Source organism: Chiloscyllium plagiosum, unplaced genomic scaffold (assembly GCF_037043375.1).
Source record: "Chiloscyllium plagiosum isolate Xiang-an unplaced genomic scaffold, Cpla_swu_hap1 HiC_scaffold_2, whole genome shotgun sequence".
NCBI classification, from domain to species: Eukaryota; Metazoa; Chordata; class Chondrichthyes; order Orectolobiformes; family Hemiscylliidae; genus Chiloscyllium; species Chiloscyllium plagiosum.
Genome location: NW_028270140.1, coordinates 121,838,517 through 121,860,367, shown reverse-complemented (window position 1 = coordinate 121,860,367; position 21,851 = coordinate 121,838,517). Strand labels below are relative to the sequence as shown.

At 39.7% G+C, this 21,851-nt stretch overlaps 1 protein-coding gene across 1 annotated transcript; it reads right to left on the bottom strand.

Annotated features, from left to right (window-relative positions):
• Positions 1–1,196: 1,196 nt before the first annotated feature.
• Positions 1,197–21,323, bottom strand: crhbp (corticotropin releasing hormone binding protein). Its single transcript, XM_043707233.2, has 7 exons — positions 20,998–21,323; positions 20,193–20,283; positions 18,550–18,707; positions 15,519–15,729; positions 10,662–10,804; positions 4,776–4,893; positions 1,197–3,182 (listed from the first exon to the last, which is right to left on the bottom strand). The coding sequence occupies exons 1-7, from the start codon at positions 21,076–21,078 to the stop codon at positions 3,025–3,027; spliced, it is 960 nt and encodes a 319-aa protein (XP_043563168.1). The 5' UTR covers positions 21,079–21,323; the 3' UTR covers positions 1,197–3,024.
• Positions 21,324–21,851: the final 528 nt, after the last annotated feature.

The following is a 21,851-nucleotide window of genomic DNA, read 5'->3' as shown; positions in this document are numbered from 1 at the left end:
GGAGGAGTACTGATTCATCAGCCAAAGGAGGACAGTATGTGGTAATTAGATGTTTTCCTTGGCCATTGTAAACTGAAGCCATGAGACCTTATGGGGTCCAGAGTCAATGTTGAGGACTCCCAGTGCAACTCCCCCTTGACTGTATATCATTGTGCTGCCTGGGTCTATGCTGCCGGAGGATCAGGGTATATCCAGGAATGGTGATAGTGATATCTGGGACACTATCTATGAGAAGTATGATTCCGTTCATATGACAATGTCAGGCTGTTGGGACATCTCTCCCAATTTTAACACTAGCCCCCAAATGTTAGTGAGAAAGACTTCGCTGAGTCAACAGAGCTGTTTCTGCCATTGTCTTTTCCAGTGTCTAGACTGATGCCAGGTGATCTATCCAATTTCATTTCTTTGAGACTTTAGAGCAATTGGTGTAACTGAGTGGCTTGCTAGGTCATTTTAGAGAGCAATTGATAATCAACCACATTGCTGTAGATTTGGCGACCAGGTGAGGTTGACAAATTTCCATCCCCAAAGGGTATTAGTGAACCAGATGGGTTTTTCCTGACAATCTGCAATGGTTTAATCAATAGATACTTAATTCCAGATTTTTTAGAATTGAATTCAAAGTCCACCATTTGCCACAGGATTTGAACCCTGGGCACTAGAGCATTAGTTGAGTTTCTGGATCAATAGTCTGTTGATAATACCATTAAGCCATCACCTCTCCATCCATGGTGAATGAGCTGGATTTGGACTTCCTTTAATTGTGTAATTTTGTATTGGTTATTATTGTGAAGGGTAGGTTCTGGCTTGCACCACATAAGGTTGGTGCCAGTGGTGGGAAAATCGCAGATTGTAGAGTACTTCCACATCTTCTGCCATTCCATAAGATGGATGCTGGAGAGCCTGGTTGCATAATTAATGAGCTGGAGAGTGGAAGATTGCATTAGAAAAGTTGGCACATGCTATAGTGGACAAAGTGTTCACTCAAACAAACTTTGCCAAAAGCAATGGGAAATTCAGCCCAAAGTGATGTAATAGGCATTTACATAAATTATTCTCAGTTGTAGTTCAAGACATTGTAACGTGGCTTGAAATGTTTTAACTCAGTGCAGTAACTTTAATGTGAGTTGCAGAAAATGAAAAAACATGTTGAATGGTTAAACTCATCCATAAAATAATACATTTGAAAACAAAAATTGTCCACAGCACTTTATTTTGTCTTTGAGTTAAATATGGATGATTAAACTTCAATATACAGATTCTCATGCTGTAAAATATTTTTAAAGAGGATTTAATTATGGCTAAATAATGATGTAATGTTAAAATCTTTTTTTGGAAATGCTGTATCAGTTAACTTGCCCTTTCTTTATGTTTCAGGAGAATTGATACTAGGTTAGAATGCTCAGAGACCCAGTGCAAACGCAATTCCTTCAGTTCAATAATGATTCAGTGATCCTGGATAGTTTTGACTTGTCGGCATGATGGGAGTGATGGAAAAGCAGGTGGGTCAAGCCTGAAATGTGCATCTTCTTCATTCATTGATACATTTCCTGCCCAGAGATTAGCTTGATTGACAAGTGTGGTTTCCAATCATGCAGGGAGCCCAAATGTGCAGGCTACAAGCCTAATCCTATGGCATCAGATCCTTAGAGGCATTAGTTTCCTTATCCTGCTGGGCGTATAGCCTTACAATGCGTCAGAACACCCTGAGCCCAGAGCATTAAAGGTCTAATCATCAATACTGGATTGAATCTGATCCCTGAACCTTGTAGGTGGCTGATCTGAGGGTGGGTTAAATCACTGATCTCAGGGAAATTTGATTCTGAAGGAATTCTGATCTCCAACCCGAGTTAGAATGCAATCCCCAACCACGGGCCCCAATGGACAAGTTGCTCACTCAAACAAACGCTGTCCCTGATTAAACTCATTGCAGTAGAAAGTGGGAGTTAGGTCTGATCTCAAAACTCAGAGGGCTCTGATTCATGAGTGTTTGGGAAGGGTAGGGGTGTGATGGTGGGTAGAAGTGTGGCTGAATTGGAAACCCTCCATATTTAAAATGTCAAACTTGCTGTGGCAAGTGGATTGACCGCTGAACTCTTTCCAGCCTCAATAAAACAACATCCAAAAGTCAGCAGGGTGAAAATCCAATACACTCTGATTTGTTGCTGTTTATTTGAACCCTCCATCACCACCCAATCCCTCCCTTGCTGGAGGTTAAAATGCCACTTTTAGTCTTTGAAGTCAATAGTTCAATTGTAAATGTACTTTACTCTTGAAATTTTAAAAGCAATTTTGAGCCCTTAAAAATATTAGTTTGGCACCATATTATTAACTAGTACCATAATGCGCACAATTGAAAAGGGACGAGGGAATATTCATCAGAGGGATTTTAACCCTGTCCACTCAAAGGAAAAATACAGTAGAAACTCAACTATACTTGGACCTGAATGGACTGGTTGTAATGGAGCACCATTTTGAAGTATGCAAGATGAGTCGGACCAGTCTGTGTCATTCACATTCAATTTACCACTTCTGTCAGAACAAAACAAAACGGTCATTCCAGCACTTGGAACAGAATAAAGATACTGCTGTTAATTATCTTTATTTACATAATACTGAATTGCCTCACAAAGTGTTTCATACAGTGCTGGTGGTCCGGTGTGGCAGCATCATTTCTAAGCAATAAATATTAAGTAAATATACTTTGCTATCACAATTAAATCAAATAAAGTCTTAGCAAGCAATGATTTATTTTCTCTGTTGGCCTAATGACCATTCTGGCTGCTGGTCTAATTTAAACATTTGCTGACTTATTGACTGGCAAAGCAGCAAGAACCCACTGTAGAGTTTGTTCATTAATCAGGATGATAAAGCAGCAGCTACCTGGCAATGTTCTAGTAAATGAATTAACAAGGTAGTAAAAGACGACCACTACAGATCTCATACTTTTGACAGAATTACAACAATGCTACAGCTTTACTCCTTTACTCAGAGAATAGGTGGTATCTGTGCCGAGAAATCTACTCAGTCTGCAGCGTAGCAGAAATCCTCAACTCCGTTTTCATTCTGTTTGTCCAACTCATGCTGCCCCAGCTGACGGTACTCAAACGTAAGACGATTTATGTACTTGCCGCTGGACACAACACGCACAACGGTGTTGTCACACCCAATCTTAATTTGTGCTGAAATAAAAATTTGTAAGTTTTAAAAAAAACTTTCAAACAAACTAGTCCTCAAAGGAATAAAAGGCAGCTGCTGTGAATATGATTGCAACAATTACCTCTAAGCACATAAAAATATGTGACTGAATCATAGGAGGAATAGCTGGATTGTGCCCAAAACAAGGGCAGGGATTAGGATGCATGATCAACCCCTCAATTTCATTGTGACATAGCAGTCAATCCACTTGCTGCCTGCCAGCTATTAGTGACTGTGGACAACAGCCAAAGACTAAATATGTTGCCTCCATGTCTCAGCAAGGGACCAAGTTTGATTCAGGGTTGTCAACACTTAAAGCTGGTGTCTCTTAAAGATGAAGTTAGTCTGCTGCACATTAATAATTCACCAAGACTCCTTGGACAGCACATTGTGAAACCACAACCCTACCACCCAGAAGAAAAGAGCACTAGGCGCATGTGAACACCGCAACCTCAAGTTGTCCTTCAAGTGACATCATTCTGAATGAGAAAGTATTGCCATTCCTTCAGTTTCATTGGGTCAAAACTATAGACCTCACTCCCTAATGGCATTGCGAGTGTCCCTACATCCCAAAGACTACAGTCATTCAAGGAGCTCATCACCAAGGGCAATTAAGGATGGGAAACAAATGCTGACATAGGCGGCGACGCTCATGTCCTATGAACAGATAAAATAAAGTTGAAATGGGAGCTATTACAGATGTTGCCTGCCCGAGCCTGGTAAAATCCTGACAAAGAAATTCAGGGTAATGGTTACTTTCATAGTCACCATCTTTGCCCTACTCCAAGGCTGCAGATCTGCCTACATAGGCTGGTAGATATTCACGTGCACACCTTTTGGTTAAATAGTGTCAATGCACACACTGCCTCTGGGTTCAGTTAAGGTATAAGAAATTTTCCTGTAAGACCATTGGTGAATAGACTTTTAAGAGGTCTCTCACTCCCACTATCTCCTCCTCCCTGTGTGAACAACTCGTCCCCTACTGCTTTGCTTCTCTCTCACACATGCTTCGGTCCAAGGTGATGGTTACTCAGGAACCTATGATTGAGAGACAATCTGACCAAATTCCCAGCATTGAGAATCAAGGGCTTTGCCTTGAGTAGCACCAGTCCTTGTTGGTGTATCACCAACTTCAAACATCTCTGTGAACTACCAGACATTTCCCCAAACTCATCCGATAGGAATTAATGGGCAACAAGCCTGGAGACAAGGTTTGTAGAAAAATGATCAGGAGCTCATATTTTATGCAATCAAACAAAATTAATACTCAGTCACTAAATCCAAAAAAAAACCTCCTAAGACCCCTGATTCATTGGGAAAGCATAAATTAAAAGGAAGTAAAATTCTGATGGAAAAATCAGGGTAATATCAAACTGTCCTTTCATGATAGCCCTCAAATCCTAATAAACATCACATGCAATCAATACTTAATCATTATTTATTAACTTAATCATTAACAACTATCATAAATTAAAAATAAACATACATATATATCATGTCCTTCCAAACATGGAAAGACTTTTTAAATAAATTTTATCATGTTTGTAGAACTTTGATTCATGGAATCAATCTCTCACCTGGTCCACTGAATGAGTAGCAAATGTCAGCCACTGGGTACATCCGGCTCGGGTCCAGTCTATTCCCTCCCAAAAGTTGCACAAAATCAGTTGCTCCACCACAGCTTTTAATGGGTAGCTAATGGACAAGATACAAAGAAATCCATGCAGCTCATTTACATACGGTACTCCACAGAGGGCATATCACAAAACAGATCATAATCATCTGCTAAGTTCCGCATTTGAGAGAATGTAAAGATGTTGGACCTGTCAGTTTGCTTAAATGAAATGGTAAGTTCTGACCAGAGGTTTTATGATGTTACGATCTCCGTAGAGACCTGTAACTTATAAAAATAAATTCAAAGGCTACTGACTGAAATGACCAGTCAACAAGATTTCAAGTTTCAAGACTTTTACACAACACCAAAACTAAAAGTGATACTGATTAATTTCTGTAGACAACTTAAACTCTATATTTCAGAAAGAATTGCCTGTTCAACAATTAAAATGACTGAAATTTCCTTACCATAATTCTACTATTCGTTGGTCCTCAAGTGACTTAACATCATTCTCCAAGAACAGTTTGAAATGACTATTAGCTCCTTTTTTCTTTCTAAGCTTGTTAACTTCTAACCTCCAACCTGATTTTCACTGTGTATGTTATCCTGAAGATTTCTCTCTCGATCCAGTGGAAACTGAACTTTCCAGGTTTGCTTAAACTCTCATAATTTTGGTCTCTTCAATTTGAGTGTGATCTCCAACTTGCGTTTTGTGTGGTGGATGAGAAGACTTGCTGCTTCTATCTCTTTGTCTGTCTGCCTGTCTGTCTCTCTCTTTCAGATTCTTGGACATTCACCGTCACTGTGAGATTCAGGGATCCATTCGGGAAAACCTGCACCTTATAATGGCCTCCTATGGACTCAGTTTTTCATACCCATCTCCATGGCAACAAGCAAGACATAGGTTTAGTATCTTAGCAGAAATGTTAATTAGTTATTCTCTAATCCTCCAACTTCATTCAATTGTTGAATTAAATCCTTAGATTAACATACAACATTTTATAGAACCTGACAATTCTAATACTTCCCCAGTATGTAGATGGACGAGGATGAAGATGGATGAGGGAGATCCAGTAGATGTAGTGTACCTGGACTTTCAGAAAGCTTTTGATAAAGTCCCACACAGGAAGTCAGTGAGTAAAATTAGGGCGCATGGTATTGGGGGTAAAGTACTAGATTGGATTGAAAATTGGTTGACTGATAGGAAACAAAGGGTAGTGATAAATGGCTCCATTTCGGAATGGCAGGCAGTGACCAGTGGGGTACCGCAGGGATCCATGCTGGGACCGCAGCTTTTTACAATATATGTTAATGATATAACATTAGCAAATTTGCTGATGATACAAAGCTGGGTGGCAGGGTGAAATGTGATGAGGATGTTAGGAGATTACAGGGTGACCTGGACAAGTTAGGTGAGTGGGCAGATGCATGGTAGATGCAGTTTAATGTGGATAAATGTATGGTTATCCACTTTGGTGGCAAGAACAGGAAGGCAGATTACTACCTCAATGGGATCAATTTAGGTAAAGGGGCAGTACACAGAGATCTGGGTGTTCTTGTACACCAGTCAATGAAGGCAAGCATGCAGGTACAGCAGGTAGTGAAGAAGGCTAATAGCATGCTGGCCTTCATAACAAGAGGAATTGAGTATAGAAGCAAAGAGGTGCTTCTGCAGCTGTACAGGGCCCTGGTGAGACCACACCTGGAGTCCTGTGTGCAGTTCTGGTCTCCAAATTTGAGGAAAGACATTCTGGCTATTGAGGGAGTGCAGCGTAGGTTCACGAGGGCAATTCCTGGAATGGCGGGATTACCTTACACTGAAAGACTGAAGCGACTGGGCTTGTATACCCTTGAGTTTAGAAGACTGAGAGGGGATCTGATTGAGACGTATAAGATTATGAAAGGATTGGACACTCTGGCAGCAGGAAACATGTTTCCACTGATGGGTGAGTGCCGAACCAGAGGACACAGCTTAAAAATACGGGGTAGACCATTTAGGACAGAGATGAGGAGAAACTTCTTCACCCAGAGAGTGGTGGGTGTGTGGAATGCTCTGCCCCAGAGGGCAGTGGAGGCCCAGTCTCTGGATTCATTTAAGAAAGAGTTGGATAGAGCTCTCAAAGATAGTGGAATCAAGGGTTATGGAGATAAGGCAGGAACAGGATACTGATTAGGAATGATCAGCCATGATCATATTGAATGGCGGTGCAGGCTCGAAGGGCTGAATGGCCTACTCCTGCACCTATTGTTTATTGTCTACTATTGTCAACACAATTGCTCTGGTCATTGTTTCCAGGTGAGAGTAACTTGCACTTTCTTCCCCAGTGAAACAAGCTGGCCCCCTCTCTAACCAGTAACAGTCGAGAGTGTGGTGCTGGAAAAGCACAGCCAGTCAGGTAGCATCAAGCAGCAGCAGAATTGACGTTTCGGGCATAAACCCTTCATCAAGAATAAGACTTATGGGCCGAGGGCTCCAGACATAAATGGGACATGGGTAGGGCTGGGGGGGAAGGTAGCTGAGATTGCCATTAGAAGATGAAGGTGAGGGAGAAGGTGATAGGTTGGAGAAGAGGGTGGAGTGGAAAGATGGGAAAGGCGATGGACAGGTCAAGAGAGTGGTGCCGAGTTTGAGGTTTGAGACTGGGATAATGTGGGGGGGAGGGGAACTAAGGAAACTGGTGAAATCCACATTAACCCCATGTGGTTGCAGGGTCCCAAGATGGAATATGAGGCATTCTTCCTCCAGGTGTCGGGTGGTTAGGATTTGTCAATGGTGGAGGCCCAGAACCTGCATGTCCTTGGCGAGTGGTCGGGGACAATGAAGTGTTCAGCCACAGGGCAGTGGGATTGTTTAGTATATTTGTCTGAGAGGTGTTCTCTGAAACAATCCACAAGTTGGTGTCCAGTCTCCCCGATGTAGAGGAGGCCAAATCAGGTGCAACGGATACAGTAGATGACACTGGTGGAAGTGCAGGTAAATTTCTGTTGGATGTGGAAAGATCCTTTGGGGCCTTGGACAGAGATGAGGAGAGTGGTGTTGGTGCAGATTTTGCACTTCCTCCCTCACCTCCATCCAAGGCATCGATTCTCCTGCTCCTCGGATGCTGCCTGACCTGTTGTGCTTTTCCAGCACCACACTCTCAACTCTGATATCCAGCATCTGCAGTCCTCACTTTCTCCTAGCCATTAACAGCAAAGCCATCCAAAGCAGATCACAATTCCTTTTCATTCCTCTATTTTCATATTTGTAATAATGTTGGTTAATGTTTACATTGACAAAATTAATCCATCTGTGTATGTTCTAACGGTATACACTGTCTGTCTCTTCGGGTGTGATTGATGTCGAATTACGTAAATCAAACTTCTCATTATATTCTACAGGGTACAACTTTGAAGTATGTTTCAGACGTTATCACTATCAGGGGATGTGTGATATTTCCGCATGAGGTTCCTGTTCAATTTTCCTAACATTAACAGATAGGCTGCCATGGGAATAGGGACAGTAGTAAGGTGAAGGTTCTATCTGTATGAAAACTGCTATCTTTGCTATTACAGTTATACTATGCAGCTTACATAAATATGAAGCAGTCTTTAACTCTGCATCAACACAAATTGTAAAGTATTATTCAGATGGCAAGTTACGTGAATTCAATTTATCAAAATGGTGCAAGCCCACCTCCAGGGTGTTGTGTCACACTGCCTTGGTTTCTCGCCAGCTTTTCTGTATAATTCAAAGATGAAAGTTAAAGTGGCTTCGTTAACAGTGAGCAAGCAATTGGATGCTTGTCCACAGAGTTCCACAAATGCCCGTAAATTCTCTCAAGCAGAAATCCACTTTCACTGGTCAGAGAACAGCACCCTGTTATTTTCAGTAACTATCCATACAATGACAAACAGCTGAATCATCATGTGGAAATTAACAGTATATTGCCATCTAATAAAAATTGCATTATTGATTGCAATTAATACAGTCATAAGTAGTGAAATCAGGCAGCAAGATATATTCAACTGCTGGATTGGTTACATTTGTACAAAATTAATTCATTACAGATTTATGACATGGGCTTATTTCAGTGTATATGCTATCAACAATTATTTTGAGAAGGTTGTGATAAACCTTATGTATTCATACAGGCAAATTTTCTACATCTTCTTCAGTAGGCTTTTTTTTCACGTGGGTGTGAATGTCATGCTCATCAAATTGAGAAAGGGAACCATTTGCACTTTTTCTCAACAGTTATTGGCAACAATCACTTTGGGTCAATTATAGTCAGCCAGACTCTGAAATCTGATTCCCATCCCACCATAAACCCTTAAACCTCACAGGAGACCTTCTGCTCATGTCGCATTTTCATTTCTCATTTCCACTTTTCATTTCCACAAAGCTATCATTAACAACTTGTACTTTTAACACAGCAAAATTCTTCAATACACAGTGGGATTGATATGTATAATTTTAATGTTATTTACTGTGAGTATTTTGTGTTAGTAACCATGGGTTTTCTGCATGTCTGAAATTAATAGTGAATTCATTAATTTATTAATAATTAATTCATCAGCATTTCTGTGGTCATGGTGATTTATTTTAAAAAAATCTTGAGTCCTGGCTTCAGACTTGATGGGTTTGAGCACCAGTGATGGCTCTCTATTTATTTTATAGTGTCTAGTGACCCAGCATGGTAAATAGTGCAGCCTCAAAGGTTTGTTATGTTGTTTTTTGGTTAAGTTGAAGGAAATGCCCAGAGCTGAGAGAGACTTTTAAGGTTCACTTCTGATTTTAAGTGGGGCAATCTTATGAAATCCTTTGAACAGGATGGTTGTGCAACAGTGCTCCTGAGAAGGAAAGGATATATAATGAGGTAGGTTATAGTGAAGAGTTAGCGTTAATTCCAGAAGGTTTGGGATAAAACCCTGAAAAGGTTACTTAAAGCTGAATACATTGGAGTTCAGGTATATGAAAGACCAAGAAGCACAGCTGATTTGTGATGCAGAGTGAGGCCAACAGCATGCATTCATTTCCTTCACTGACTGAGGTTATCATGAGGGATTCTCCTTCTCAACTTCTCCCTGTGCCTGAGGTATGGCAACTCTCAGGTTAAACCATCACCAGTCATCTCTCCCTAATGGGAGAGCAGTCTGGAACTACAATGGCGACTTTACCTTTCGCAATGCATGACAGTTTCAGCAACAGTTGAGCTGAGGCAAGGTGGGTCAGACATTGTTACCAAAGTTAAAACAGACGGAGGTTAGTGACAGTGCATACTGATCAGTAATTCATCTCCAAGTTAAATATGCTAGGTCCAGGTTAGGATGGCTATAGTTCAGCTTTAGACAGTTACCAGGGAGAGGGGTGGAACTGATAGCTAAGGAATAGTGTTTTCAGCAGGGACAGAAGTTAATGAAAATGAGAGCATCAATCAACTTTGTAACCTTTAGAGTGAGACTGGCAACTTTACAGCACTTAGTGTAAAAAACAGATAATTTGTAGTTTAGGCCCACACGCTTTTGGGCCAGGACACAGATAACCTAAATCTAAGATTTCTAGCTCATGTTAATCTGTTCCAAAGAAAGTATCTTCATATTCTATTTTTTTTGTCAGTCCCTGGGAAGTTTGTGAGCCGTTTTATCAACTACTGCTCCCGTCTCTAAAATATCCAAATTTCTACAAACTATAAGATTCCTCAGAAGCTGCAGGATCCAGTGGGATGTTTTCAAATAATATTTTAGGCACATGTATAATTTCTTTCCACAATCATGTAATAAATTACATAGTATTTGAACACAACCTTAATTAATTAATAAATAAATAAATAAATTAATTAATCAACCCTTTGTGAATCATAATTACCTGCAGATCATTGAAGTGTCCCAGGGTCAACTCAGAGATCATGATTTCTGTTGGGTAAATGATGGAAAAGCTGCAGTTTCTCTTCTGGTGAGGAATGACCATTGTGAATCTTCCATCAGGAGTTTGGGAAATTACATTGCAAGCTTTGTGGAAGAACAAACAATATTTGAGAGACAGAATGACTACACAAATACAAACTCTTGGGCTTTTAAAGGTCAGCAGTGGAGTTGTGCTTTGAATGCCAATAACCTATCTAGTGTTATTTTACTTTGCAATTTATAGTCACCCTTGTTGTAATTTTACTTATTTTCATCAGTCTATTTTCTTCACATAATGAAGCAGAGTTCTGAATGTCACCTTAAAGATCAGGTGGACAGGACTGAAAAATGGATCATGGATCACCATCTCCTTCCCATTTCTCAATTGGAGACATATGTGCAGTATATTCTGTGAGAAACAAAAGCTCACTCACTTTAATAATTTCAGTCCGAGACAAATATCTGAATCAGCCATTTATTTGTACACCTATAGGTGGGTGCTTTGTCTAATTGCCAGGTAAGGCAATGACAAAATGCACAGTATATCTCAAAAAACCCTTGCAACTTATACTGTTTTTTCCCATATGTTTTCCTTATTCCATTGTCTGTTCCCTGCTTCGCTTATGTCACTCATTTCCTTAAGACTTATCCCACAACTTCTGTGTATCCTGTCTTGTCCGTGACAAACTCTTATCTCTGACTCCCATAAGGGTGTTTGACGTCAGTCTATTGTAGATTATTGATTAGGCATATCTTTTCCTCTATCAGCATCTATTTCCATCCAGAGGCCACTTTGACCTCTTTGATTAGGGTTTGTTCCTGTGTCTCCGAGTAGGGGGAAACAAATGCTTTCCTGTTTGCCCATATATCCACCATTGTTCTGTATTCACGTCTCATGCTAACATATCCTTTCTTTTTGCTGAATATGTATTTTCTCATTCCTGTTCTGTATCAGAATTTATACTTGCAGAAATAACATTAATTCATTTATATCCCACAATTCTGTCAATCCATTTTCTGATGAGCTCTTATAAAAGATCTGTGAGCGATGAAAACTCATGTCTGTTACATTTTTCCTCAAGTGCCCATGGCAATTCTGGGTGCCAAGGATGCCTGGTTGCTGCTAGAGGCATGCATTGCCACAAGAGTAGAAAAAGACGATGCATTTTAAAAATTCAAAATACTTATATAGGTCAAAAGGGAGATTCCAAAATTACTTCGAAAAAAATAACGGATTTGAGGCTCATGACAGCCAGGCTCTCTGGGCAACGTACCAAAAGGGAGTTAATGGTTTCGTAATTGGCCCAAATCAGGAATACATCAATTTGGTGATTCAATTTTTATCCAACTTTCATGTGGGAGTAAAATGTGAGCTAAAGCATTCTCAAGAAACATGAAGTTCATTATTCCCAGTAACAATTCAACTAAGGTGAGTTGAATAAGCCATTAAATGTAATGCTCAGTCAGATGTGGGTATTCTGAATGTCCTTTTTGTGGTAATATTCCATCACAACTGATATCTAGAACTACAGTGTTAGCATCACTTGTAGCTATCCTTTGCAGATTAATTTTTGGCTGTAGTTTTACAAAATAGACTGGTAGTTGAAAATATTTTTAATCAACCGGTTCAGTCATGTTACGACACAACAGCTGGGTTCTGAACCCACGTTCTCCTGGCTCATAGGTGAAGACACTATCACTGCACCATAATAATCAATAAGATTGATCATTTAAATATTGGGTTTTGAATTTCTACCATATGGTGGATGTGAGTTACGGTCAAGAGTGTGGTGGTGAAAAAGCACAGCAGGTCAGGCAGCATCCAAGGAGCAGGAGAATCAACATTTTGGGCAAGAGCTCTTCATCAGGAATGTGAATTACTGTCTATTCTCACATAATCACTTTTTAATCCATGCACTGAGTAAGTTATCTCAAACAACTGTATTTAACGATTAAATAAGGTGCTCATACAGTTAATGCAGTTTACAATGCTAAAAAGATAAATTACTTTATTTCAGTTTTTGAGCTCTGTGTATCATGTGTTGGAACATGTTTCTAGAGAAATGAATTCTAACAGCATTCAGTGTGTTGTATTGGCTTTATCTGAGGGGGTAATTTACAATTTTCATAATGCATTTGCACAGCTCGAGCTATGAACTGATTAATGGCTGTGCAATGTTCAAAAGACATCATGCATGAAGCTATACTGAACACTTGTGGTGCTAACTACAAGTTGCTGCATGAAAAGCTTGTTTATCTTACAGAATGTAATGGAACATTCCTCATAATCTTTTGCTTAAAGCATATTGTTTCAAATGAATGTTTCGTTTACACGAGACATTCAGGTCAACATAATTGATTATTAATTCACAAATATGAACTGGTATTGAGATTGAAATTAAACCTGCTGGGTATTTTAAGGTCCAGATTCAATGGGCAGAAATTTGGGTCAGGAAAATTGAAGTTGGGGTCAGGTAAGGGTCACTACCCAACGCTGTGAGGGGAAAGGTCACCTGGCAGGGATTTTTCCTTAATTAGCCAATTAGTGGCCAGTGGGTGGGCTCTGTCAGATTCTGGAAGCTGAAGATCAACAGGAGGTTCCACAATTGCAAGCAGATGAAGCTGCAGCTCAGCTAACACAGCAAGAGACAGAGCAAGAGCGAGGGAGCAAGCGAGTGGCTCCACTTTGGAGAACTCGCCATAGCCTGGCCTGTGGCTGCAGCAATGACCAAGCATGTGGGGAGGGTCTTAGCTTGGTGAGTTTGCTCATCTTCTAGAGGCAGCCAGCTTAGTTTGTAATGTGTTTGGGGCCTTGAAGCCAACTTGAAAATTCAACTTAGCCTGTAATCAATTGAATGGCCTCAAGTGGCCATTTTGTCACCTTCATTGGCTATCTGCCATTGCTGACCTTAATCCTACCTTGGGAAAAATAGCCCAAAAATAGTGTTAGATGGTACAGCAAACTGGCATGCCATGAAATACATGATGGTTTGTGTCCACCTGTCTCTGTACTTGTCCCATTTGGATATTGGTGGTAGGGCAAAATCAAGCCCCAAATTCCAGTGTTGCAAGAAGCCTGAGGAAGTTGGTTCTTCTGGATAATGAGACAAGTTGCTGCTAGTCACCCTTTTGTGGGCAGGGTGCTTGATGGGAGACAACAGTTTTGGGCTACCATTCTCACTGGCAGAAATCTTCAGAACTACGATGATTGGGGATTGGGATGTTCTGCGGGATGTTCCGGTGAACTAGGCATGGCTCTGGGCATGCATAGCTTTTCCTTTTGCTGAATTATCTGTTTTACCTGACGAGCAGGCACAACACAATCACTTCCAAGCCTTTCTCCTTGGATAGATTTTTGTATTGTGTTAATTCTGTAATAATAAATAAACGGAACTTTTTCAGTAAAATATAAACACTGTACCTTTTTTAGGATCAGATTAACATTTCCTGCATTGTCTTTAACAGAAAAAATAATTTAGTGACTCAGTAAAATGCTACATCAAAGGTTTTATAATTAATAAATGGCACACTAGAAAATGATTCTTTGAGCTATACTAATGCATATAATAGTCACGTTTATTGCCATAGCCTAGTGAATTCAGAATGTCTAGTTTTAAAAGCTCCTATTAGCTAGTTATTGACTGTGGCTCACCTACCCAGCGTCACTACAATCAACACTAGGACCACTATATTTGTCTTTTAGTTAAGTAATTTAAAAAAAATAGTCTTTCATGGTATGAGCATGTTGTTATCAACACCAGAGGTTGTTGCTGATCCCAACTGGCCTTGAATGAGATGGCTTCCTGTGTGATTTCAGAGGGCTGTCAAGATTCAACCACATTGCTGTTGATTTGGAGACACACAAGGCCAGTACAGGTAGGGTGGCAAATTTTCTTTCCTAAAGGACATTAGTGAGCCTGGTGGGCTTTTATGGCAATTAATGATAGTTTCATAGCCACCATTAGTGAGACTAGCTTTCAATTTCAGATTAACTTAAATTCCATCAGCTGATATGTTGAGATTTGAACCTTCGTTCCCAATAAATTAGTCTGGGTTACTAAATTACTGCCTAGTGACAGTATCACCAAGTTGTAAGGGCTAAGATTAAAGAGGCCTTAGTAAGTTTCCCCAGTGCATCCTGTGGGTAGAACAGCTACACAATGACAATGCTGGAGGGAGAATGTTTTGGTACACAGATCAATAATAGAGTACCATAATTTAAACTAACATGGGATTTAGATTTTCTTTTATGTTCTTAAGGATTTGTATGGTTGGGGTGAACTTTGAAGTTCAATAAAATGTGCAAAAGGTGTAAAATGGGTAAAATATATGATTTCAATGGAAAGAAAAATTAGATGGTTACATAACAGTGATGATCCAATTATTATCCCTTTGGCACCACTACTGAGTTAACAAAATTGAGGGCAGTCACAAATCTGTGTTGAGTTTGTTGGCTTGAATAGCACTGCTATATTATAATGGGCCTCAGCATTATGACGTTGGATGGTAAATGAAAGGTAAATCAACCAGAGTTTGCACTTCAAAATACCCAGTGACCATAATGGGAAAATCATGTATATTGGTACCAGGCGACACTGCATGCACACACAGAGTCTAAGACTACATATAGCAAGTAATCTCTTAACTGAAGGCTGCTAGTGGTACAGGAACTGTAACCCAGAATAGATGGGTTCAGGAGATGACAGTGACAAATTTGGATTATAACATTCAGAGAGCAAAGAATTAACTCCTAAAACACATCATGACAATTTATTCTTTCAAATAACATGCAGAAATATGCCTAAAAATAAATACTTACGGAATGGATTGATTAGTTTCTTTATTGTTAAAGAAAATCCATTTCCAGGCATGTGAATTCTGAAGAAGAGCATTGCCACATTTTGAGAGGATCGGATTATTGTCCTGATGTTGTTATTATCACAGAAATCAATGTAACGCTCCGAGGTGGGGAGAGGGTGATCGATGGCACTTGGAAACTTTTCCCCCTTCAATATCCAGCCATCAAAGACCTGTGCATCAATGCAACTTATTTAGGGCAATAGAAGAAATTAAAAACAGAAAATGGTGATGGGTCCGCAGTAACTGTGGAGAGAGAATCTGAGTTACTGTTTCAGAATGATGACCCTTTATCAATCCTACATCAGTCCTGATAGAAGGCTATCCCCCCCCACAAATCCAGGGAATGGATTTAGACATTACAGTAGGGTTTTACAGGGACATGTGAAAGCAGGGCCAATCCCATTTTGGTGGCTTACAGGACCCAGGGAGCTGTATGATGTCCATGGCAGTTGTTCTATTAAGGATGGCCAATCAGCAACCTTCTTTCCCTCCCCAAATTCCTACCGTCACAACCTGAAGTCTGCCACCTTCTCCACTGCTGCAAATACGGCAAGGAGGTAGGAATATGATGGGCAGGCCAACATCCATCTTCCTGCACCACTTTATGTGCACCAACCCGCTGCCTCCCAGCTGTTCTCCAAAGGGCTGTTAAAATTCAGTCTGTTAACTCTGTTTCTCTTTGTCCATAGGTACAGCTTGACGTAATGAGCGTTTACAGCAGTTTTGTTTTAAAATTTCAAATTAGAAGCATTTGCAGTATTTTGCTTTTGTACCCAAACAAGTTATTTGTACATAGACATATGTGATGCCTTTCACTGCCTGGAAACATCACAAAGAGTTTCACAGCCAATGCATTTGTTCTGAAGTGGAATGTGAGCGTATCGTGTTACAATGTGTGGGAACTTCAAGAAGAAAACTGAACAAAAGCCAGTTAAAAATAAAAAAAAATCTGCAATAAAGCAGAAATTCAGGAAATATGCACCCAGTCAAATCAGCACCTGAAAGTGAAAGATCGGACAGTATTATTTTAATCTTTTTCAACAAAATATTGATCAGTTCAGAATTTTCCTAGAAAGGTGGCAGCACTAATAACTGGCAGCACTAATAAAATTGGTATTGTAAACAAAATGAGATTAATGCACTGCAAGTCATGAGGATTTATTTTTACGCTGGGACTATTTCATTGTTCTCGGACAAAACTGTCATAATTACACCACAAACGTTTTTCATGCTGTCTTGGATAACCACACACATTTTCATGTTTCAAGCCCAATCCCCTTTATTTCTTTCCATTTCTTTTGTTTATTATAGAAATAATGAATGACTATTGCTCCATCCATCTACTACTAATTCTTCTTTCGATCTCTCAATAATCACTTTGTTTCTAATTATTGTACTTCTTCTTTGATGCTCTCCTCTTGTTACAATCCAGCAGCACTCTATAAAAGTGTGACCTCTGCACTTCAAATGCCAAGGCCAGTTAATGCATGGGAAGACCAATACCTCGAAGTGGTATGCCATCCTGACTCAGAACTATCACTACTCTTTCACCTCCTGAAAGTTCTTCCCTAACAGATTTTGTAAAAACACTTTGGTGTTCATCACAGAAAATGAAAAAATTCAAAAAGGTGGCTTATCACCTTCTCAAGAATAACAAAGGATGGGCAACAAATCTTGGCCTTACCAGCAATTCTACATCCCAAACAATCTGAACTTCTCCATCATACTAAATTGTTTTCATCATGCTTCCTTCCCAGCTTGTCTCTAGTTCTCTCAATTTTTCACTAATATCACCACTACTTCTCTCCCTGACTTTACCGATTATTTTTTAAGTCTCTCACTTTACAAATAACTGATGCTAGCCCACTTGCTCTCTTTCTTCTTGAGCATATGTTTCTGATTCCATCTACTGCCAACTTCTTCCCAGAGCTGTCAGTGTGAAACAGAGTCTGGCAGCAATACAGAGCTGCTTCATCCAATTTTCGGCCATGTCTTTTTTTCTCTATGCCCCTACTCCTTCTGTAAATAGTGAAATAAATTATCCTTTCTTGAAACACAAAAAAATCTTGGAAGTAGAATGAAGAGTTACACAATATTTGGTTTGAGTAGAACAAATAATGAGGAGCTAAAGTTAACTGAGAAATAAACCAGCCTGTTGATCTTGGAACTAGGAACACATCAGGAACTGATGAACTGAAGCTGGATGCCACTCAGTGCTATTAGTAACAAATAGAGCACAATATGGAATATGTCAGGAAGTAGCAATCAGATTTTATGAGCTGGCTGGTTATAAGAGGAAGGAAAGACTGAGGGAGATGAGTTCCACATTGTTTTCTTCTGGAAAAGAATGGGAGTACTTGTTATCTGATACTGGATTAAAGCAGGCATCTTTGCAATGGACACTCGTTTTATACCATGCTGGTTAGACAATAAGCAAGGGGAGTTTGAAATGGGCCCCTGACCCAAAATATCCACTTGCCACACAAAAAATAAATTAGGTTAAAATTTAACTCAAGAGACTTTAATAATCTAGAAAGGAACATCAGAGGTACAGTGAGTGTGATATTATTGACAAAATGATAGGAAAGAATGCAAAAGGGAAAAAAAAGTGGATTCTGGAGGCAACAATGCAGTTCAACACGAGAAGAATCACCTTTTCTTATATTTAGTTCAGCATGAATTATTACATGGATTTTTTTCCCCCCAGGGTAAGCATTATTCTGATCTTGCATGGAGCTGGGGTTTTATAAAAATATATGGAGGGGGGGAAATAAATTATTACATGATTCACGAAACTGAGTGTCTTGGAAGCAACTTGAACATTGAAGGAATTGTGAGGAATCTGTTTAAATTAGAGGAGCTAGGAAGACCAAGAACATCAAAGATAACATAGAATTGCAAAGACTGGAAGCATCAAATGTAAAATAAAGACAGTTCTATTAATTAAAAATTGATCTTTTTTAAAAAAAGGCTAGCTTGTTTACACATACCTTGAGGAAATCTCCACCTTGACAGTCTATATTGACATTATTATATTCAAGGGAGATAATCTCATCTGGACTGCCAATGAAGAAGGTAGCACAATGCAGTTCTGGTCGATCTGCACTGAATGTGAACCGTCCATCAACACTCAACATGTCAATGCATTCTGTCGCAAAAGGATTGCAAGAAAATAATCATAAGTCATCTGATGTTCAAAGTGAAGGCTACCATTACATTTACTAAGTTCCAGTTATTGTGCAGCTTCCAAACTAAATATTTCATAACAATTTCACTATAATCTTCGAAAGTGAAAGCAATGCAACATTTGTTAAACATTCTAACAATTTGTTGATTATAACAGAAAATTTAACAACAATTGAGACTTGGTGAATATCCTGTCTTTTCACCATATAGATTACATTATAACAATGTTTTAAAAATATTGCGACTGGGTTATACATTTTACAGCTATGGTCTTAAAAGACATCTGTTAAAGATTGGAGTTCACCATCAATCTTCTCAAAAAAATCAAAGTCATATGTAACATTCACAACTAGAGCACAATTGGACATGGGACTGGATGAGATACTGCACTCCTTATTTGTAGGAGAGCCAAATTAGCAGAAGCCGTTAAAATAGTTACACATGGTACCAAGGGCTGTTAATTCAGCCATTGCCCGAATAGTCTGAGTCTCAATAACTCGTCCAAATTAATTTTTGAGCAAGTGTATAATCAGTCCTATTTACCTATTTAAATAAAAATATGGTACTCCCTGAACAGGATATGGCACTCCCTGACATTAAGAAATAGTGGAATAATCAAGATTCTATGAAATTATTATTAAAGTTTACATTTAATTGCCAAAGGATATTTTTGTGTCTCCACCTCCTACCAGCACTCCCACCCCCCCAAAAATTAGATACCTTCATCCCAAACTAACTAAGTTAATATGGTACTTGGAATGTTCTGTCAGCTGACCTGCTGTGGCTACTTCCATTGTGCTATAACCTCATGCAGGAATACAGCAGGCATCTCTAAAACCACATCAAACCTGACAGGTTCATCCTGCACACATCACTCTGAGCTGTGAGTATTTTTATCCTGTCCCAGGCACATTCTTGTCTAAATTAGAATTCAGACTATTTTTATCCTTTTTTTTAATCTTGATTTTTTTTTAGATATCCCGCATATGTAATTGGTTTCCAGTTCAGAGTGAGGTCTGGCAAGATGCAAAGCCTATCCATTCCCACATCTGGCTCGGTCAGAAGCAGAGTGATGGGATTTCGCGCTGTGATTTAAAATGGAAAAGTAAGATAAAGACGTCTTACACGTGGTTTGGGACACAAGTCCGAGCAGGGGTACTAGAAAGCAATAGTCGACTGTGCAAGGCAAGACATGGAACAGCCATGTGTCAAGGAATTGGATTTTTTTTTAAAATGTGCAGATTAGGTGTTTTGGTTAATAGTGTACACGGCTCACACCTGGAGCCAAGCAGCAATAAGGTTGTGAGGTTCGCTCTGTCGTCTGCAGTTGCCAAAGCCCTGCTCGTTTCTTGACCCGTGTAACCGTCTGAGCCTGCACATGAGGTCCGCACCCAATATAACTGTAAACAACAAAGACCCTCTGACTCACCCAGCCCACAATACTCACTCAGACTTCGGCTGTAGACGTACCCTTCAGAAAGTTCTCGCTTCAACTCCGAGTTCAGGAGACCTAGAGTGTCCTCGATTATTTCATTTTTCTTTTTAAAAAATTGGAAACAATGTTAAGTGCACATCTGTGAAATATAGTCCCACATGTTTCTGAAATTTAAACGCGGAAAGCAAGAAAAAACTGCAAATTTTCGTGGAAATGTATTAAACTAGAATTTTTTTCAAAAAAAGTTTTCGATGTAATGAATCAGATCTCCCAGCAGTTGAGGCACTACCCTATTGCTTCTGATAATTAAATCTGAACACAATATATCCGCTACATTTCAAAACCAGACCGGTGTGTTTGATACAGGTTACAGAGTGGCTTTTTACAAAATCCCCCGTATAAAGGATGCTTCTGCACGCTGCTAGTCTGAATTGATAAGACAAGTCTCCACTACAAACTCAAGGAGCAAGTTTAAACAAAAAATAAACAAGTAAAGCGCTTTATCTAAAGTTTCTCAGCTTTAAGTAGGCAGATGGTCCGCACATTTTCCAAAGTAGAAACGTGAAGGCAATACAGACGCAGATATCAGAGTGCAGACTGAGAATAGGGTTGCTTATATTAACACATGTGCGCGATGGTTGTCAATCGAACAGATAAAGATTTATTTCAACACTGAATGAAGGACGAGGAAATATCGTGAAAGCAAATTCTTGTCACAAAAATAAAAGACCAAAAGAGACAGACGGGTGTTTGGATGAACACATGGATGGTCAGAGGAATCCCGTCTGGCAGACACTGACTAATGGTTGTGTCCTACCTCAATGTATCTGCCTTGTCCCTGGAGGATCACCATCGACAGCAGTACGATGTGTAGCGGAACCTTGAAGCCAGGAGACATCTTTCTTTCTGTCTCGGCGTGTTAGCAACTTGCAGTCACTGACGAGTATTGGGGAGCATGATTGAAATTCGGCTTTTATACTCGGCTGTCTGTAATTTATGCTGGGATTAGGAGCCGTGGATAACAATCAAGTTACTAGGCTACCCTATCGCTTTTACCTAAGTTTACGTGAATGTGACGGCGGCAGAAGACGGATTCTCATTATCACACACAACAGAGAGAAAGAAAATCAGCCCACATGTTCATTTCAGATGCAATATGACACCAGTAGCGATAAACCGAACAGCTCGCTCCCATCAACATCCCCTGTAACTGCAATTAAAACCATAAGGTTTAACTCCCACTCTGGAGAACAGTTGGAAACATGCCACTTCTTGTGCCTGACAGTTTTCAGTTCGCTTTACTTGCTTTAAAATAACGTCAAAACAATCTGATTGAACTCACCACCCACTAGCCAAACTATTTAATTAAACTTGAATTTAAAAACAAACCAGCGAGAACTCTTCCAAATGACAGAACACCTCTGATACAGCCTGCGGGTAATTTGCCCGTTCTGAAGAAGGGTCTCTGGACCTGAAGGGTTAACTGCTTTGTTGCCACAGATGCTGTCAGACCTGCTGAGTTTCTCCAGCAATTTCAGTTTATGTTTCGGATTTTCAGAATCCGCAGCTCTTGGTTTAATTTAGTGCCAATTCTTTTATTACATATATGTAAGAGTAATACTCAATGAAATCAGAACTGTTCTGATTGTGGTTTCAACACCATTTTCTGGC